At 41.9% G+C, this 16,475-nt stretch overlaps 2 protein-coding genes across 2 annotated transcripts in view; both read right to left on the reverse strand.

The window, feature by feature from the left end:
* Nucleotides 1-16,475, reverse strand: part of LOC146712423 (ribonuclease inhibitor-like) — a 121,125-nt gene that overhangs the window by 67,938 nt on the left and 36,712 nt on the right. The gene's annotated exons all lie outside the window — the stretch shown is intronic.
* LOC146712426 (focadhesin-like) lies at nt 1,601-9,887 on the reverse strand. The gene is made up of 6 exons (XM_085442715.1): nt 9,613-9,887; nt 9,047-9,312; nt 8,223-8,327; nt 3,583-3,684; nt 3,359-3,486; nt 1,601-2,248 (listed from the first exon to the last, which is right to left on the reverse strand). The coding sequence occupies exons 1-6, from the start codon at nt 9,749-9,751 to the stop codon at nt 2,206-2,208; spliced, it is 783 nt and encodes a 260-aa protein (XP_085298841.1). The 5' UTR covers nt 9,752-9,887; the 3' UTR covers nt 1,601-2,205.

Below are 16,475 nucleotides of genomic sequence, written 5' to 3' on the forward strand. Positions count from 1 at the left end.
AAATTTTCGAGTTATAAGTCGAAATTTCGAGAATGGATCCTTTTTTGTGGCGGAAACGGGCTTCCGTAACAGACTGATGGAGGCAGGAGAAGCTGCCTACAGACATCAGTCAGTGGATCCACAGTAACATCGAGTTCAGCTGCTGATCATCAACTGTTTCTGTCTCGTTCCCAGACTCTGATCTCACATAAAATGAAGCAGATTTATGCTGAAACTAAGCTGCACACAGCTGATGTCAGCCAGGAAAACAGTACAGACTGCTAATGTTACCTTAACATGGAGACGATCAACTGCACCACAACATTCACGAAAGCGAAAGTAAAAGCGACGGAAGGAAACGCCCAGAGAGGCGTTTGAGGGACGGTCAGAGTCAGGAACCTCAGAAACGCATCAGGCTGGAGTTTAATTCTGTTTTCATCTTTAGAAACATCTGGAAATAGTTATAAAAACGCTGCGTAATAAAGAAAAATAGTGTAGATTAGTTTGAGTTGTGTTTAGCTGAGCTGTGTCTTTAATCTGAAGTTCATTTTGTGGAGGAGCAGCAAGACTTTCAGTGTTACTCTCAGAGAAAGCCTCCCAAATGTCTGTTGTCTTAATAGTGGAATTATCTGGAAAATGAACCAGTTCTTATGAGCTGCTTTTCTGTATGAGCAGTCAAAGCATTTTATACAGCGTGCTTCATTCACACAAGCACTTCTTTTTCTAACAATGACACTATGATGGATGCATCGGAGAGGAAGTCGGGGTTCCACATCTTGCCCAAGGATACCGTGGCGTGCAGACTGGAGCAGCCAGGGATCAAACCTCCAACCTTCCAGTTAGTAATTCTACCTGCTGAGCTACAGTCTGTACTTCCTGAACAACACACCCTCCTTTTGTTTCTTTATTTCCAGTAGCAACCAGGACCATAATGAACCCTGACTCCCACAGACACTCAGGAGCCACCTGCCCAGTAAGTCACCCGCTAACTGCAACTATCAGAGCCCTGACCTTCTGCAGAGACGAGTCACACTGAACACAGCAAGTGTCCCTGCTCTCAGATACAAAACCTGCCTTTAAAAGTTCAGAGTAATGAAATCAGCAGTTCTGATTCTAGAATCTGTAGTCTCACACACTTTTGTTGTTTTGGTTCACATCGGTTGATATTCTGCTGCAAACAACTAATGAGAACATTTTATAAACCTTTGAGTGTCCATCAGGATCCTGTAGAAACAGCTTCCATCTCAAACACTAAACATCATTATTTACATTCTGTTTATTTATTTTTTAAAGTCACTCTAGCACAGATTTCTTTAGCCGAATGTCTTTCTGTGTCTTCCATACAAACATTAAACATGAAAACACTCAACACAGCAACACTGAAAGCATTTGAGTGTAACTTTCATTCAAATCAAACTTTATACACAATTACAATAATGGAAAAAAGACAATCTAAATAGTAATACACAACAACCACTGCAGAAATAAATAAAAGAAAACCAAACACAATCCAACATGAATACACAAATATATTTAAATCTATATATTTATACATTTTAATATGATGTAAAAGAAAACAAATACGAAACCTATCAAACTACCAATATATAAAAAAACAAGACCAGAATCAGAGAGACTTTATTTATCCCCAAGGGCCAATTAACATACAACAGAGCAGCATGACGTTGAAGATAAGCACAATAAAAGTGAGATAATAAATACACAGAATATACAGTTTTAAAATTACACAGTTTTAAAATTAAAGTGACTGAAGGTGAATAAATAACTGTAAGTGACTAAAAGTGAGTAAAGTGTTGGTAGTATAAGAGTGTAGTTTATGTTTCTGGTGTGGGAAATGTTCTTATCAGCTGGAGTTAAAAAGCAGAGCTGCTTTGGGGACAAAGGTGGCGCTCCTCCTCCTCTCAGTCCTGCAGGAAATGCAGCGGAGGCGTCGCCCAGAGGGGAGCCATTGAAATGCGGGGTGAAGAATGTGAGAGGGGTCGTTGATGATTTTGGCTGCCTGTCTAAGGGCCTGTTGATGAAAACCTGCCAGAGTTCTGACAGGCAGGCCAATGATTTTAGAGCACACTGATGTTGCAGTCTGTTCCTGTATGAAGGCTGAGAGAGTGGGACCAGCAGGTGATGGAGAAGGTCATGATGCTTTCCAGGAAGACGTAGTAAAAAGTCATCATGATGGGTGTGCTGACTCCAAAGGAGTTGAGTTTCCTAAGGAGGTTTAGCCACCATGTCCCCTGCATGCTGGTAAGGCCTGGTTGACACACACATCAGCGTGAACAAAGTGGGAAATGTGTTTCTTCTAATTTTGTTACCATTTTTATTTAAGAAAAAAGCATTAAAAGTGCCAGGACACGTGTAAGTAAGTAAATGCCAAACACAGCTTCTTATCATTGCAAACTCTTATGGCTGCAAATGTTTTACAATAAAAGCAAACGTAAGCATTTGTGAAAACAACAAAACAGCTCAATGATTTGCTAAATTTGTACGGTAGCATCCATCCAGAGGGTTTCCCAGGTTTTCACTAATGCTGCTAAAAAAGCTGCATGTACATGTTAGCAGGCGTAACAGGCCCCGGGAGGATGGACAGTGTGCACCAGCTGGTTAGAACAAAGGAAATAATCAAATAAAATCATCGTTTTATTTCATCAACACACATAAAGGCCAGTTCACAAAAACTGACAAGCATTAGCTAACAGCTAACATGTAAAGGACGTGTGCAGGAGCCAGGATGCAGTTTGTGGAGTTTATATGATCAACATAGTTTTTGGGTTAAAGGTTAAAACTATAAAGTTATGGCTCACTTGCTTAGAGTTGTATTATATGGGAAGCAGTGCTTACAGACTGACATAGTTTGATTTCTTTTGCTTCAAATGTATGCTTTTATTTTGATAGTCTGGCAGAGACAGGAAGTTAGCTGCCTCTCAGTCTCTGTTTGAACTGAACTTTGTAAGACTTTGATCCTTCTGGATTCAGGCACGTGTAGCTGCTCTGGACATTTGTACGGAAACATTTAAAACTGGACTCCTGCTGATTTTTGGAGAAACAGGGACTCAATGGAGCGTCGAGCTGAGGCTTCATTCACTGCAAAGCTACAAAGTGCATTCATTTATCTTAACAAGCAAAGTTGATGTGATGTGACTGAAAAAACAAATATTTCTATGTTTCTGAACTTTCATCAGCTTGCTGAGCAGAAACATCTATGAAGAGTCCAGTCAGTGATTATTACTCATTAGAAGGGAAGATGAAGAATCCTGGTGTTGGAAGCTCACACTGTCTGCACTGTGCATGCAAAGTCCACTGAATGAATGAACCAGTGAATGTAGGAAGTGCCCACTGTTTCTGTAAGTATGGGAGGACCCACCTCTCTCTGCAGATGTCCCTGACACAGGCGGCCCTGGCCAGGATCTGCTCCCACTGGGCGTCCCTCCCCAGCACCACCCTGCTGTCCTGCTGGCTCATTAGACGCTGCAGCTCTGGGTAGACCCGGTCCTTACAGACATGACCAAAGCAGCACACAATCAAAGACAAACAGAAGCTTTGAACACATGAATATGACATTTATAGTAATGCGTTATTATTGCAAACCTGTTTTTTCCACAGAGCGGTCATGAGGCGCAGTCCCACTGCTCTCAGCTTGGGGGAGCCGGCCAGCATGTGCAGACTGTGCAGCACGATCGGGAAGCAAAGCTGGAATATTACAGCACATATGATCAGAGCCAAGTTTACAAGAGAAACACACGGTTACAGCTGAAGAAGGCAGATGTTAGACGATGACTGCTGGTTTGGAGAGTCCAGCTTCCTGACAGAGTGCTTTATACTACAGAGCACTGCATCTATCCCACACAGAGGCTGCTGTGGTGGAGTCCAATCCCAGCTCCTACAAACTGGGTACAAGAACCACTGTCTGTGTTCACACAGAGAAAACTGTGTGGAAGACGTGGGAATTTCTCTTTGTTCCTTTGTCAAAGTGCTAAACATCGAGAGGGGAACATTTCAGTTATGTGCACAAACTGATTTACCAACATTTGCCACACACAGTGTCCTGCTAATGGTTCTAATATTTAGCACAGTTTGTTTAATGCAGTGTTTGATTTGTTGCTCTTGATATTGTGCCATTCATTTGTGCACAGAGATGGCATCACAGAGATTTGATGGACAGTCTGATCTCTGCTTTTACACTGATAAACCTCAAACACATCTTTGTTTATTAGGTTCATTTCAGGACCACAGACAGCGCAGGACGATCAGCTGTGCTTTATGGAGCTACATAAACTCAGCTGCATTTGATGTGACAGACATGAGCTGTAGATCACAGATACACACACCCCATCAGCACAGATGTGTTAGTGGTGCTGTTAACACCAGCTGGAGACATTTACAGTTTGTTTTATCCCTCAGGTGTTGTCTAAATACAAGAATGTATGTGTAGGTAAAATACAGTGGGTTGCAAAAGTATTCGGCCCCCTTGAACTTTCCCACATTTTGTCACATTACAGCCACAAACATGAATCAGTTTCATTGGAATTCCACGTGAAAGACCAACACAAAGTGGTGCACACGTGAGAAGTGGAACGAAAATCAGACATGATTCCAAACATTTTTTACAAATCAATAACTGCAAAGTGGGGTGTGCGTAATTATTCAGCCCCCTGAGTCGATACTTTGTAGAACCACCTTTTGCTGCAGTTCCAGCTGCCAGTCTTTTAGGGTCTGTCTCTACCAGCTTTGCACATCTACAGACTGAAATCTTTGCCCATTCTTCTTTGAAACAGCTCCAGCTCAGTCAGATTAGATGGGCAGCGTTTGTGAACAGCAGTTTTCAGATCTTGCCACAGATTCTCGATTGGATTTAGATCTGGACGTTGACTGGGCCATTCTAACACATGGACATGTTTTGTTTTGAACCATCCCATTGTTGCCCTGGCTTTATGTTCAGGGTCGTTGTCCTGCTGGAAGGTGAACCTACACCCCAGTCTCAAGTCTTTTGCAGACTCCAAGAGGTTTTCTTCCAAGATTGCCCTGTATTTGGCTCCATCCATCTTCCCATCAACTCTGACCAGCTTCCCTGTCCCTGCTGAAGAGAAGCACCCCCAGAGCATGATGCTGCCACCACCATATCTGACAGTGGGGCTGGTGTGTTCAGAGTGATGTGCAGTGTTAGTTTTCCACACAGAGCATTTTGCATTTTGGTCTCATCTGACCAGAGCAGCTTCTTCCACATGTTTGCTGTGTCCTCCACATGGCTTGTGGCAAACTGCAAACGGGACTTCTTATGGTTTTCTGTTAACAATGGCTTTCTTCTTGCCACTCTTCCATAAAGCACGTGTGGCATGCCACACATGGTAAGCGCCACACCTCACCACCCGTTGATTCACTTTAATTTACAGTCACTACTTTAAAATATTCTTATTGTTCAATATTGTTTCTTTATTAAATGTATTTATTTTTCCATCACACCTTCCAATGTTTATATGGCGTGCACACATATTAACCTTGCAAGGTCAAAGTTCCGTTTTATGTTATATTAATACATCTTTTCTTTGTTTGAGTTACCTGGGGGTTGGCTTCTCCTCCTGTCTGGCAAAAGGTGTAGCAAAGGGCTGAGAGACCTGAAGTACCACTGACAGCCTAATTGGATTGCACCACATGCTTCATTGCCTGGGGGGTGTTTCATGTGTGTTTAAATGTTTTGTATTAGTTGGTTATATGGCAGCCATCTTGTTTTCCCCCGTGTGTGTCATTTGGTTTAGCTAAACCAGTATTTAAGTTCCCCTGTGTGTAGTGATGGCCAAATGAAGCTTTCTGAAGCTTGTATTGAAAAACGGTTCATTACTCGAAGCTTTTCAACACAGTCCTCTCTGGTGACATCTGGTGGCCAAAAATACAAAGAGCAGCTTGAATCCACAAAATAAAACCAACTGCTTCATAATGACTGCTCTCTCTACAGAGTGGAGTTCTGTCTGATATTGGGCCACTGTTGCTTTGAACGTGTATTTTTTTGGTGGTTAAAAAAATGTGTTTTATTTGTTTAATAAATAGTTTTGACCGGTAAACTCTCCTTGTTTAAATATGCACCATGGTGTGGTCTTTCTTTGCTTGTGACTTCTTGATGTTGGTAAATACAATAATTGAAAAATACCACGTTACATATAATATATACATATAATAATGTACAACACATTATGGAGTAGGCTTCTGCTCTGAGGTCCTGCCTCCATGCACTTATGCAATTAACAGCTAGACAGGTGTATTTATAAATAATATTATATCAGGGAAATTTTCCCAGACATATTTTTGACCTGGGGGTAGAATTGATTGTGAAATGGAAAAGAAAAATGCTTATGAACTTGCAAATGAAAAACATGATGCATTTAAGGTAACCCTTTTTCATTTTTATTTAAAAAGAGAATTTGTTCTAATGTGCGATGGCTGAACCTGTTCATTTTCGTGGAGATCATTTATCCTGCCTTAAGGAAAATCCTTCACATGGCACAGAGGAGGCTGGAGTGCAGAGAAACTGGTAGAGATGCAGTTATACAGTCTAATTGGGCCCCACAAACTATCAGCTAAAGAGAATAAATAAATTCAATTGCTGCACATTTGGCAGACTAACATTTTCAGATTAATTAAACAATAAAATATATATTTTTACAACATTACATGTAAAGAGTCAAGTGGAAGTTTTTCTAAAGTTATTTAATGATATTTATATTATGGAAGCAGATTTTTGACATTTTACCTTTTTCCCGTTTTCAGATATAATAAACACGCACAAAACAAAAGCAAACGGCCAGAACACAAAGCTGGAAAACCCACCCGATTGACCAAAATCCACTCAAAATACTCCCACACAACAGAACCTCCTCTATTCCTCGCTGGCTCCAAATCTCTCAGTGGAATGATCAGTGGTTCGCTATCTGTCACCATCAAAACGCTCCACAAATCCCGCGAATGATTCGCTTCCTTATAAACCATTGAATCAGATACCGAAGCAGTTAGGTTCTAAATGAAGCTTCGGACGTCCCCGATCACGTGACTCTGGCCAAACGAATCAAGCTTCGACACGGTGCTTCTGAAGCAGCGCGTTGATCTTTCTGACACACACACCGGAGCTTCAGCTTCAAGCGGACCATCACTACCTGTGTGTCATTTCAGCAGGTCAGTTTGTCATATGGTTGTTTGAGGTTTTGTTAATTATTATCTTGAGTTTAGTCTATTGAGTTGACCTCTTTTATTGGTCTGCCTGTTTAAGTTTTGGCTTTGTTAAATATATTTTCATATTTTTGGGTCAATAAAACCCCTTTTTTGAATTAAAACCACCTGTGTCCTTTATGCTTTACTGCTTGGTCCCTGACAGCAGTGCACGACTAATAGTCGTCCTATGGACAGATTCCCCCACCTGAGCTGTGGATCTCTGCAGCTCGTCCAGAGTCACCATGGGCCTCTTGGCTGCATTTCTGATCAGCGCTCTCCTTGTTCGGCCTGAGTTTAGGTGGACGGCCTTGTCTTGGTAGGTTTACAGTTGTGCCATACTCCTTCCATTTCTGAATGATCACTTGAACAGTGCTCCGTGGGATGTTCAAGGCTTGGGAAACCTTTTTGTAGCCTAAGCCTGCTTTAAATTTCTCAGTAACTTTATCCCTGACCTGTCTGCTGTGTTCTTTGGACTTCATGGTGTTGTTGCTCCCAATATTCTCTTAGACAACCTCTGAGGCCGTCACAGAGCAGCTGTATTTGTACTGACATTAGATTGCACACAGGTGCACTCTGTTTAATCATTAGCACTCATCAGGCAACGTCTATGGGCAACTGACTGCACTTCATTACAAAGCTGGGGCTGTTCTATTAGCAAATTACTGGCAACCAAAAATCTCATGTTGCTCTGAACTGAGCAGCTCCTGGCAGACTGAAATGACGGCTTTGCAACTTAAATCACCCAAAAATCTAAACTAACATCTATCGCTGCTATTGGTGGATTGTGCTCACAGGCTGGTATTTGGGACACGCGGGTCCCTGGTTTTTAAACTCTAGGAGCCTCCTGGATGAAGAGAAGCTCCTCAGACTACATGACCTGGATGACCCCACAGATAAAAGCTCACATGTGTGTATGATGGACTAAAACACACTGTGAGCGCTCAGATGAAGTAGAAAGGTGCTGCTGATGTTCCAGCCCTGTCTCCAGACGCTCACAGTCAGTACAGGTTCTTCTTAGTCGTGCTGCGTACCTTATGAGTGCCGAGGTTTGGCAGGCTTGTGAGAACAGCGTGAGCCAGGACGGGATTCTTTTCTTTGGTCAGTTTGAACAAAAGAAGCAGCACGAGGGGCGGGACCTGCAGAGGGAAACACCCACATCAGCAAACACACCAACCAAACATTAAATGCACTTTGTCAGACCGTACAGAGGCTGCATCACTGACCTGTACGTGCACACGTTTAATGCTGTCGAGCCAAAAACATCACTTTGAATCAACATCACTGCAGTAAATCATCATTTAGGTTTCATAGTGGTTAGCTTCTGGCTTTTCCTGTAACAAAGACCTGCTGCTGCACGTTTAACATGACAAGTACGAGCGAGCAGAGATCTCCAGAGGACTCAAATATGCCAACAACCTTCAACCAGTGCATCCAAACACCAGTGTGTGCAGCACTCTGGGAGCAATTAGAGCAGAAGGTGAATCCTCTGGGGCCCGGTGCACGCTTGAGTAATGAGGGGTAAACTTCACATTTCATCTGCAGCTAGTGACTCCAACACAAGTCCAGAGAGAGGTCTGTCCCCTTAGAGCACTCCCTAACCTCTCCCTTTATACGGCAGCAGATCAGCAGCAATCACACAGCAGTGACAGCTTTTATCTTCCTGCTGATCTGAACCATTTCAAAGTCATGTGTTGGTGCCAAAACACCAGGTTATCAACATGTGTTTCCTGCTCTTAGAAAGACAAACACAAGCTAGCTGCCTTACATACAACATATCTACATGTCAGAGGGAACAACATGCATTACTTTATATTCAGTCCACAGATTTAAGAGAACAGTTGTGTGGGTTATCTACCTGGCAGGGGTCGGCAGCAGCGACAGCCTGGCTTGCTTTCAAAGCCAGCTGGCAGATGTTTTCCTGACCCATGATGATGAGATAAGTCACAATCAGGACAAGAGAGGAGGACAGGCGCTGGCTGGACGACAGGGCGGAGCTGACCGCCAACAGCCAATCGGTCGCTGCTGCTGGATTGTTGGCCACTTTGCGCAGTACCGACAAATAGGGATGGGTATTGATACGATTTTCACGATTCCGGTTCCATTTTCGATTCTTTATCGATTCTGTTTAAAAAAGGAGAACACTAAGGTCGATTAGCTCAGAACTTTGTTCTATATCTTCTCTTTGAACAAGATAGAAATTTAGGAGTAACATGGCCTTACAAACCCAACAGTGAGATCTTAAGAGATCCAGCCTACGGCTCTTCAGTGGGTGTCACAGGGTCCCCGGGAAAGAAAAATGTAAATGTAAAATAATAAAATAAATATTCTTCTGTAGCAATAACAAAGTTTAACATAAATTATTCTGTAGCAATTACACAAGAATATCCAGTAATGTCCCTACAATTAAACACATTCACTTACCGAAAATCGGTGCAAGCCTTTGACCACAAACTGAGTCACTGCTCGGTGACGTTCGTCTGTCCTGCCTGAAAGGAGACGCTACCGGCAGACTGCAGCGAGAACTGCCAGCATCTGAGCCAGACTCTGTCTCTCTCATCATGGTCACTAAATGCACAGTGATGGCAGGTTTGTAATAAGGCAGATCGCGCTAACATAATATGCACTGTTAGTTGATTATTTACCTGCCGCATTAACGGGAGAGGACGTGCAAATGTTACCGCTGCTGCTGGGTTGAGATTCACGAGTCCGGAGCGGAATTAAAAACACGACATTCATTTAAAGTTATCGTGTGTTATAATATATATAATATATAACATATATAATATATAATATATATAATATATTATATATATAATGTAAAGTTCTTCCTCTCAAACAAATATTCCCAAATGTTTGTCCCAAACAAAGGAAACCAAGATTACCCTTCAGCCATCCACCCACTAACTAAACAACACTTTGGTTTTCTTATATATTTTAATAAGAATTTATGCTTCTTGATGTTATGCAAACGGAATATTTTGCACAAATAGAAATTCTCTTTGAGTTGGACTGAATGAATTTCACTTAACCTGATAATAATATTGATAATAATAACAATTATTTATTACATATACTAAACAATGAGGGGATGAGCAGCATCAGTAAACACATATTGCTTTTGAATACTATTAATATACTAACACAGTAACCCAAGCCCCTCCCCAAACACACCCAGTCCCACCCACCTGCTGTTACCATAACGATAAGCCAGGCTGTACTGTCCACCTGCTACCAGCAGCCTGTTTACTGGCTCCCAAAAACAGGAACAGGTAAGTCAGCACCTGTTCATCTTATCAACAGCTTATTTACTACAATATGTAGAACAGAGTTACTGACCAGTCAGAGCAGCGTGACAGTGCACACACACACACACACACACACACACACACACACACACACACACACACACACACACACACACATCACTGCACTTTAAATCTGAACACTTTCAAACGTGTCACCAACATAAAGAAGACGTTCCAACAACATAAAGAAAGCCTTCATTATATTTGAGGTGATGCTGAAAATAAGCTCAGTCCTGCTTCATGGCTGTGAATGGTTTGAAAGTCTGAAACCAAACAGTGCCAGCGGTTTCTACAGGATGTTGCCTATACAGCAAAGAATACAGGCTGTGCTGTAATGCTAGGTCTGCACTAGCAATACAAGCCAGAACAATGCATGAGCACGATGCTTTAGAAATGACACCAATGAGGCTTTGCTGTGCAACACTCAGACTGCACGAGCCCGACGGGCCTGACGGGCCGCGGCTTTTTGGGAGAGCACTCAGCGGCACAGTGGCAGCCTGTGATTGCTGTGGTGGAGCCCTGAGGTCATCACAGTCGGGGCTTTGATGGGCAGAGCTTTGACTTTTCTGTGTAAGTACATGAGATTTATGGCAGTTACTTTTCATTTTGATATGTTCTCGTTTATTCTTGTGTTAGTTTATAGAAATGCTTTAGTCACTCTGGGGTCACCACAGCAGGAAGCTCCATTTGTTTCATATGCCAGCTTTTATTTTTTAAAGCTTCTTATTTGCCTTTAAAAAGTGACTTTGTCACTTCCTGAGCCAACGTGTTACCATGACACTAAGGAGGCACACTGGGAATACTGGGAATACAGTTTTAGACCTGAGGCATCATCTGCAAAGGATTTTCATCAAGGTATTAAAAACAATCTTTATATTTAAAATGAATCTGTCCAATAAATGTGGTGAGAGCATTAAAATATTTCTGAGAAATGAAAGCAATACTTTTGTTAAAGCTTCAAATCTGTACTTGAATCATGATTTAAACTGTGGTTGTGAACAGGGAATAAAATGATGTAATGAGGTGATGTTGCTCCTCCTCACCTCAGAGACATGTGATCAGTCTGGATGAAACTTTATATAAACTTACATGACGTGTACATTGTTGTTTCCAAATGCATTTTGCTAAACTATTTTAGTACTGTGGCAGTGTGTTGTCATGTACATCTATCAATAAGTGTTCAAACAGAGATGCTAACAGTGCCTGATTACGTCATCTTATATAACAAATATGTAGCTTTCAAAGAGAACACATGGTGATAGATGATGAAGTCTCCCAGCAGCCCTCCTACTGCAGTGTTACTGGGATACGGCTCAGAGACACCTGATCCAGTTCTAACAATAAGCTTTAGAGAAAAAACACAAAAACTAAATGGGGAGTCTCATGAATCCAAGCTGGGAGCTGGTCCACAGGAGACGGGCCACTGAGAGACAGCTGAAGGCACTGCCTCCTATTCTACCTAGCAACAACAAATAAGGCTGCAGTCTGAGGAGGGAGTGCTCTATCAGTATAACTTTGTACTACAAGCTTTTTAAGAGACGACAGAGGCTGATTATTCGAGGCCTCGTCTGTCAGAAGGAGGACTTTAAATCTTGGATTTAACAGGGAGTCAGTGAAGAGGAGCTAATATGTGACAGATATGCTCTCTTTCTACTTCCTGTTGGTACTCGTGCTGCAGCGTTTCAGCTTAACTGGAGGCTTTGAGGCTTTTCATGGCACTTGTCTGATAACACTGACTCACAATCGTGCAGCTAGAATCACTCTCAGCTTAGTTCACAGACCTACGTGGTTGTTTGTGCACACTGAATGATATATTCTGCTCAAAGATGGCTCCTCACAGCTTCACTGGAGGCCACGATGATGCTGTTTCTAAGAGTTTTAGGGCCGAGCACAACAGCCTCTGTCTGGATTTAGAAGCAGGAAATTAGAGGTCACCAGGTCTTTTAGGTCTCTGTGATCAACAAATCACAACAACAGTCACGTGAAGGCACAGACCACGAAGTACAGAGAAAATCCCACCAACCGCTCAACCCCAATGAGCAAGCCCTCGGCCACAGCAGGAAGGAAAATCTCCCTTTTAGCCGAAACAGACTGGAGGACGGGCAGACGTCTGACCGACTGGTGGAGAGGGAGGGACTCACATGGTGGATACTCACCTCTCACAGACGGTGAGAGAACAAAGACAAAAGTGTCACCTCATATCAGGCGGCACCTCCAGGGCTGAAAACTGAAACCTGTGCAGAAGTGCCAAAAACTGCAATTCCCCTAACGGCCCCTGGAGCCTGCATCCAAAAGTGAGACAACCCCAACAGCCCCCTATATGAGCACTGTCACAGTTTACAGCTGTAGCTTTTTACCAGGCCTCACCTCTGCCCATCCAAGTGACCCACCTGTGTCACACACACTGTGAAGCTGAGCAGTGTGTCACTATGAAAGCTCTGCTTCTTCCATGGTTTATATACACATGCTGTGTGGATCTGTGTCTGAAGGAGCACAATACATTGGGACGCACACTCATTGTGTCCCAAGTGTCACTTTCAAACTATAAAATACAAAAATAAAATCAGCAGCGTTGCTCTGTTGGTCTCTAAGAGGACATCAGGCTGACATCTACTGTTATTAAATTAGTGCGACACACCATGATGAGCTGCACTCACACTGATACAGCCACATAGTACGAGACAGCTCAAATAATTAATCAGGAGTAATCCCCCAGATATATAACAACGCTCAATCTGGAAATGGCAAAGCCGACCAGCCAAGACAGAGCAGCATGTTTGTTTCCTGCGGTGCGCAGCTCGTCCTGGTGTTTCCTACATTTCCCACAGGCCAAAGCGCTTCACCACGAAGCTTCCGTACACACGAGGCCATCCACAGTTATCTGGTGATCGTAATACGGAGAAAACTAAACTGTAAAGTCGTCCGGACACAACTTAGCGCTGAACAGGACCTGCTAATAGCAGCTTAGCATCACCACAAGCTAATGCTAACGTTATACAGCTGACGGCAGGTTCACTGTAACAGATATGCGGCTGTAACTGTAACTGCAGCAGGCTAAGAAAGACTAAGGAAGCTCAGTTAAAGTTATACATGCTGTTCAAAAAACTTTACCTCCTCCAAATCTCATGAACCCATACTTTACTCATAATGCAACATAGAAAACAAATGAGCTCATTGTGAATTTGGTGGCAGCAACATCCCAAAAAGCTTGCAGCATGGCCATGTTTCCAACATCACCTCTACTTTCAACAACCATCCATAAACACCTGGGAACTGAGGAGACCAGGTGCTGGACTGGAGAGCATCGTTGTCCCATTTTTGCCTGATATAAGGGACAGAGCTGCTCAACAGTCCTGCGGCTTTTCCTCTCGTGATGTCACAAATATCATCAAATATCTGGTGCAGAACTTGCGGTCTTCCACTACAAAGCCCTGCTGTAGTGTGCAGCTTAGCAACATCCTCCATAAACATGTAAAATACATCATCTCCATGGGAGCACATGTTGCTCTAAAACCTGTGTATATAATTCAGTCTTGGTTCCTTTCCAAATGTGCAAGGTGCCAATTCCATAGGCACTGATCTAATGCCAACCATCAGAGATGCAGCCTTTTTAAACACTGATAACAAACTTCAGCTCAGACCATTTGGATATGTCAGTGTTCACAGGCAGAACGTGCAGGTGTTCCTAAACCCATGCAATGATTTCCATGACAGCGTGCCACCTGAGTAACAGAAGATCATGTTGGTTTTCAGATCTTTACTAGATTTACCCAGTAAAGATTTTACACTGCAGAACATTATTCTGATATTGTGCCACAGTTTGTAGATGGGTAAACCAATGAGAGCCCTGTTCTTCCAGTATGCTCCTTTTATACACAATTAAATGACTTCCCTATGGCCAGATAAGCGAATGAGTTGCAAAATATTCCTGTCCCTCCAACTTCTCTGGGTTTTTCTTGTCCCCGTCCCACCTTTAGAAAGATGAGGTGATGCCCTTAAATTCAAGATCAACTAATACTTTTCACAAAGTAGTAAAATCTTTCATTTTAAATATTTTTGAACATTAATTTAAATTAATAACTGTTGCCTGAATGTACAGTTTCCATTTCGTGAATACCATGTTTCATATGCATAGCCTTCTGCTGATATTATTCCTGGTAAATCTCTCAAAGATACCTTTCTGGTCATCTCCCCTTTCCTTCATGTTATCAGCTTTTGCTTTGGATACCTGAACACTTGAAGGCAGCCTGTGTCTTCCACTGTTATATAATTACAGCCACATTTCTAAAATACAAGTCGTTACTGAAGTTTTCCAAAAACCTGCTTCTTCAACTGGTTAAGGAACCCTGCACCTTGCATCAGTTCTAATCTAGTTTCTCTCAGAGTCACAGCACTAAAACACCATCCATCCATCCATCCTCTTAACCTCTCCTCCAACTTAGGAACCTGTGGTGTCACGAACCCATCCCACCTGTCATGGGTACCTCTTGACCTGCCACTAGTCCATCACTGAGAGACAGAACCACACACTCATATTCACACTATGGTCAATTAAATTTAGGGCCCTTGGATTGTGGGAGAAAACAGGAATACAGCCCCCCCGCTGACAGGCGTTAATACCAGGAACAGGTTTTTTGCAGGAAGGCACCAGTGTGTAAATCACTGTGCCTGCTGAAACTCCAAAACAATATTCTTGAGTAATGGTAAGGTGATTAATGCCATTCTAACAAACAGAATAGTGAACTGAGATTATAGTTATAGTGATGCTCTCACATAGTTTTCATCATTCTTATCTCACAAACACTTCAAAATTCATATAAATAACTACAGGGCTTACTCCACTCCTATGGGATCCCACAAGGGTCAATCCTCAGACTAACTCAGCTTTCATTGTATGTTAATTAAGGGTAACTGGACACATTCAGTGGGAAGAATATGCAGCAGTCCTATACTGTACTATGTACCAGTAATAATTAGATGGATAGATAGATTAGATTTCCTTCTATCTCCATCCATTTATCCATTTCCTATTGACTATGATTCACACCACTGCTTTAATGTTAATATGTTTGTAAGAAGGATCTGTAACAGTTTATGGTTGAATATACATATTTCTATACTGTGTGATGCGATATGTAGACCTCTCTGTGATGTGTTAAGAGTTTCAGAAATGTGTTTTAAATAGTGCTATACAATAATGATGGCTATTTATTGTTGTTATTATATGACACTTTAAGCCAATTCTCTGGAGTACACTGAAGGCTAGTTTGTATAAGAGGGTTTTTCATAGACTTTCTTATTATTTTGTCCAAATTTGGGCGTTATTATGCAGTATAGTAAAAAACCTTTTTAGTAACATATATGCACAGAAAAGGGGAAACTGGAGTTCACTGAATTACTTCTTTTCGTTAGCCTGGAACAATCAGATTATCATTTTAAACTCCAGTTCGAGCGACTTTGAACGTTACATTTAATTGTTTTAAGGCAGAAACATCAGGTTTCCTTTGGGACCTGAACGTAGCGTTCTTACGGGAGGTTGCCGGTAGTTGATTGGAGATCTGTGGATCTGTTGTTCTCTTATTGGTTCTTTGCATCTCGTGCTCTTTCTGAGGCCTCAAGCGGGTACGCCAAGCCGCGCGTGCGCTGTGCCTCTTAAAGCGATCCGGTTTGTTGAACGTAACAAAGACCGTAACGGAAATGACCGCATTTCATGCTCAAAATAAAATACTGGATAATTTTTGGAAAAAGTGCATCGTAGTTAGCAGTCATTAAAATGAATTTAAAGATAAATAATGACGCTGTAGTGATAATTAATATTAAATATTATTAATTAATAATTACTATTAATATTGAGTATTAATATAATTATTAATTATTAATATTAAATGATTTCCCCTCGGGATCAATAAAGTATTCTGATTCTGATTAATATCACAATAGCTACACGATCTTTTACTTTCTTAACAAATTGGTTTAAAG

Source organism: Copadichromis virginalis, linkage group LG3 (genome assembly GCF_057382275.1).
Source record: "Copadichromis virginalis isolate Kocher_CV1m ecotype Utaka linkage group LG3, C_Virginalis_male_GT1.1, whole genome shotgun sequence".
Taxonomy (NCBI): domain Eukaryota; kingdom Metazoa; phylum Chordata; class Actinopteri; order Cichliformes; family Cichlidae; genus Copadichromis; species Copadichromis virginalis.

Bases quoted from the DNA above. Each gene is read 5' to 3' on its own strand.
- LOC146712426 (XM_085442715.1), bottom strand. From the start codon at position 9,751: ATGATGAGAGAGACAGAGTCTGGCTCAGATGCTGGCAGTTCTCGCTGC. The intron at 3,487-3,582 runs GTTTGCAATAAT...CATGTCTGTAAG, and splicing joins CCGCTCTGTGGAAAAAACAG to GACCGGGTCTACCCAGAGCT. The intron at 2,249-3,358 runs GTGGGTCCTCCC...TGTGTCAACCAG, and splicing joins AGGGACATCTGCAGAGAGAG to GCCTTACCAGCATGCAGGGG.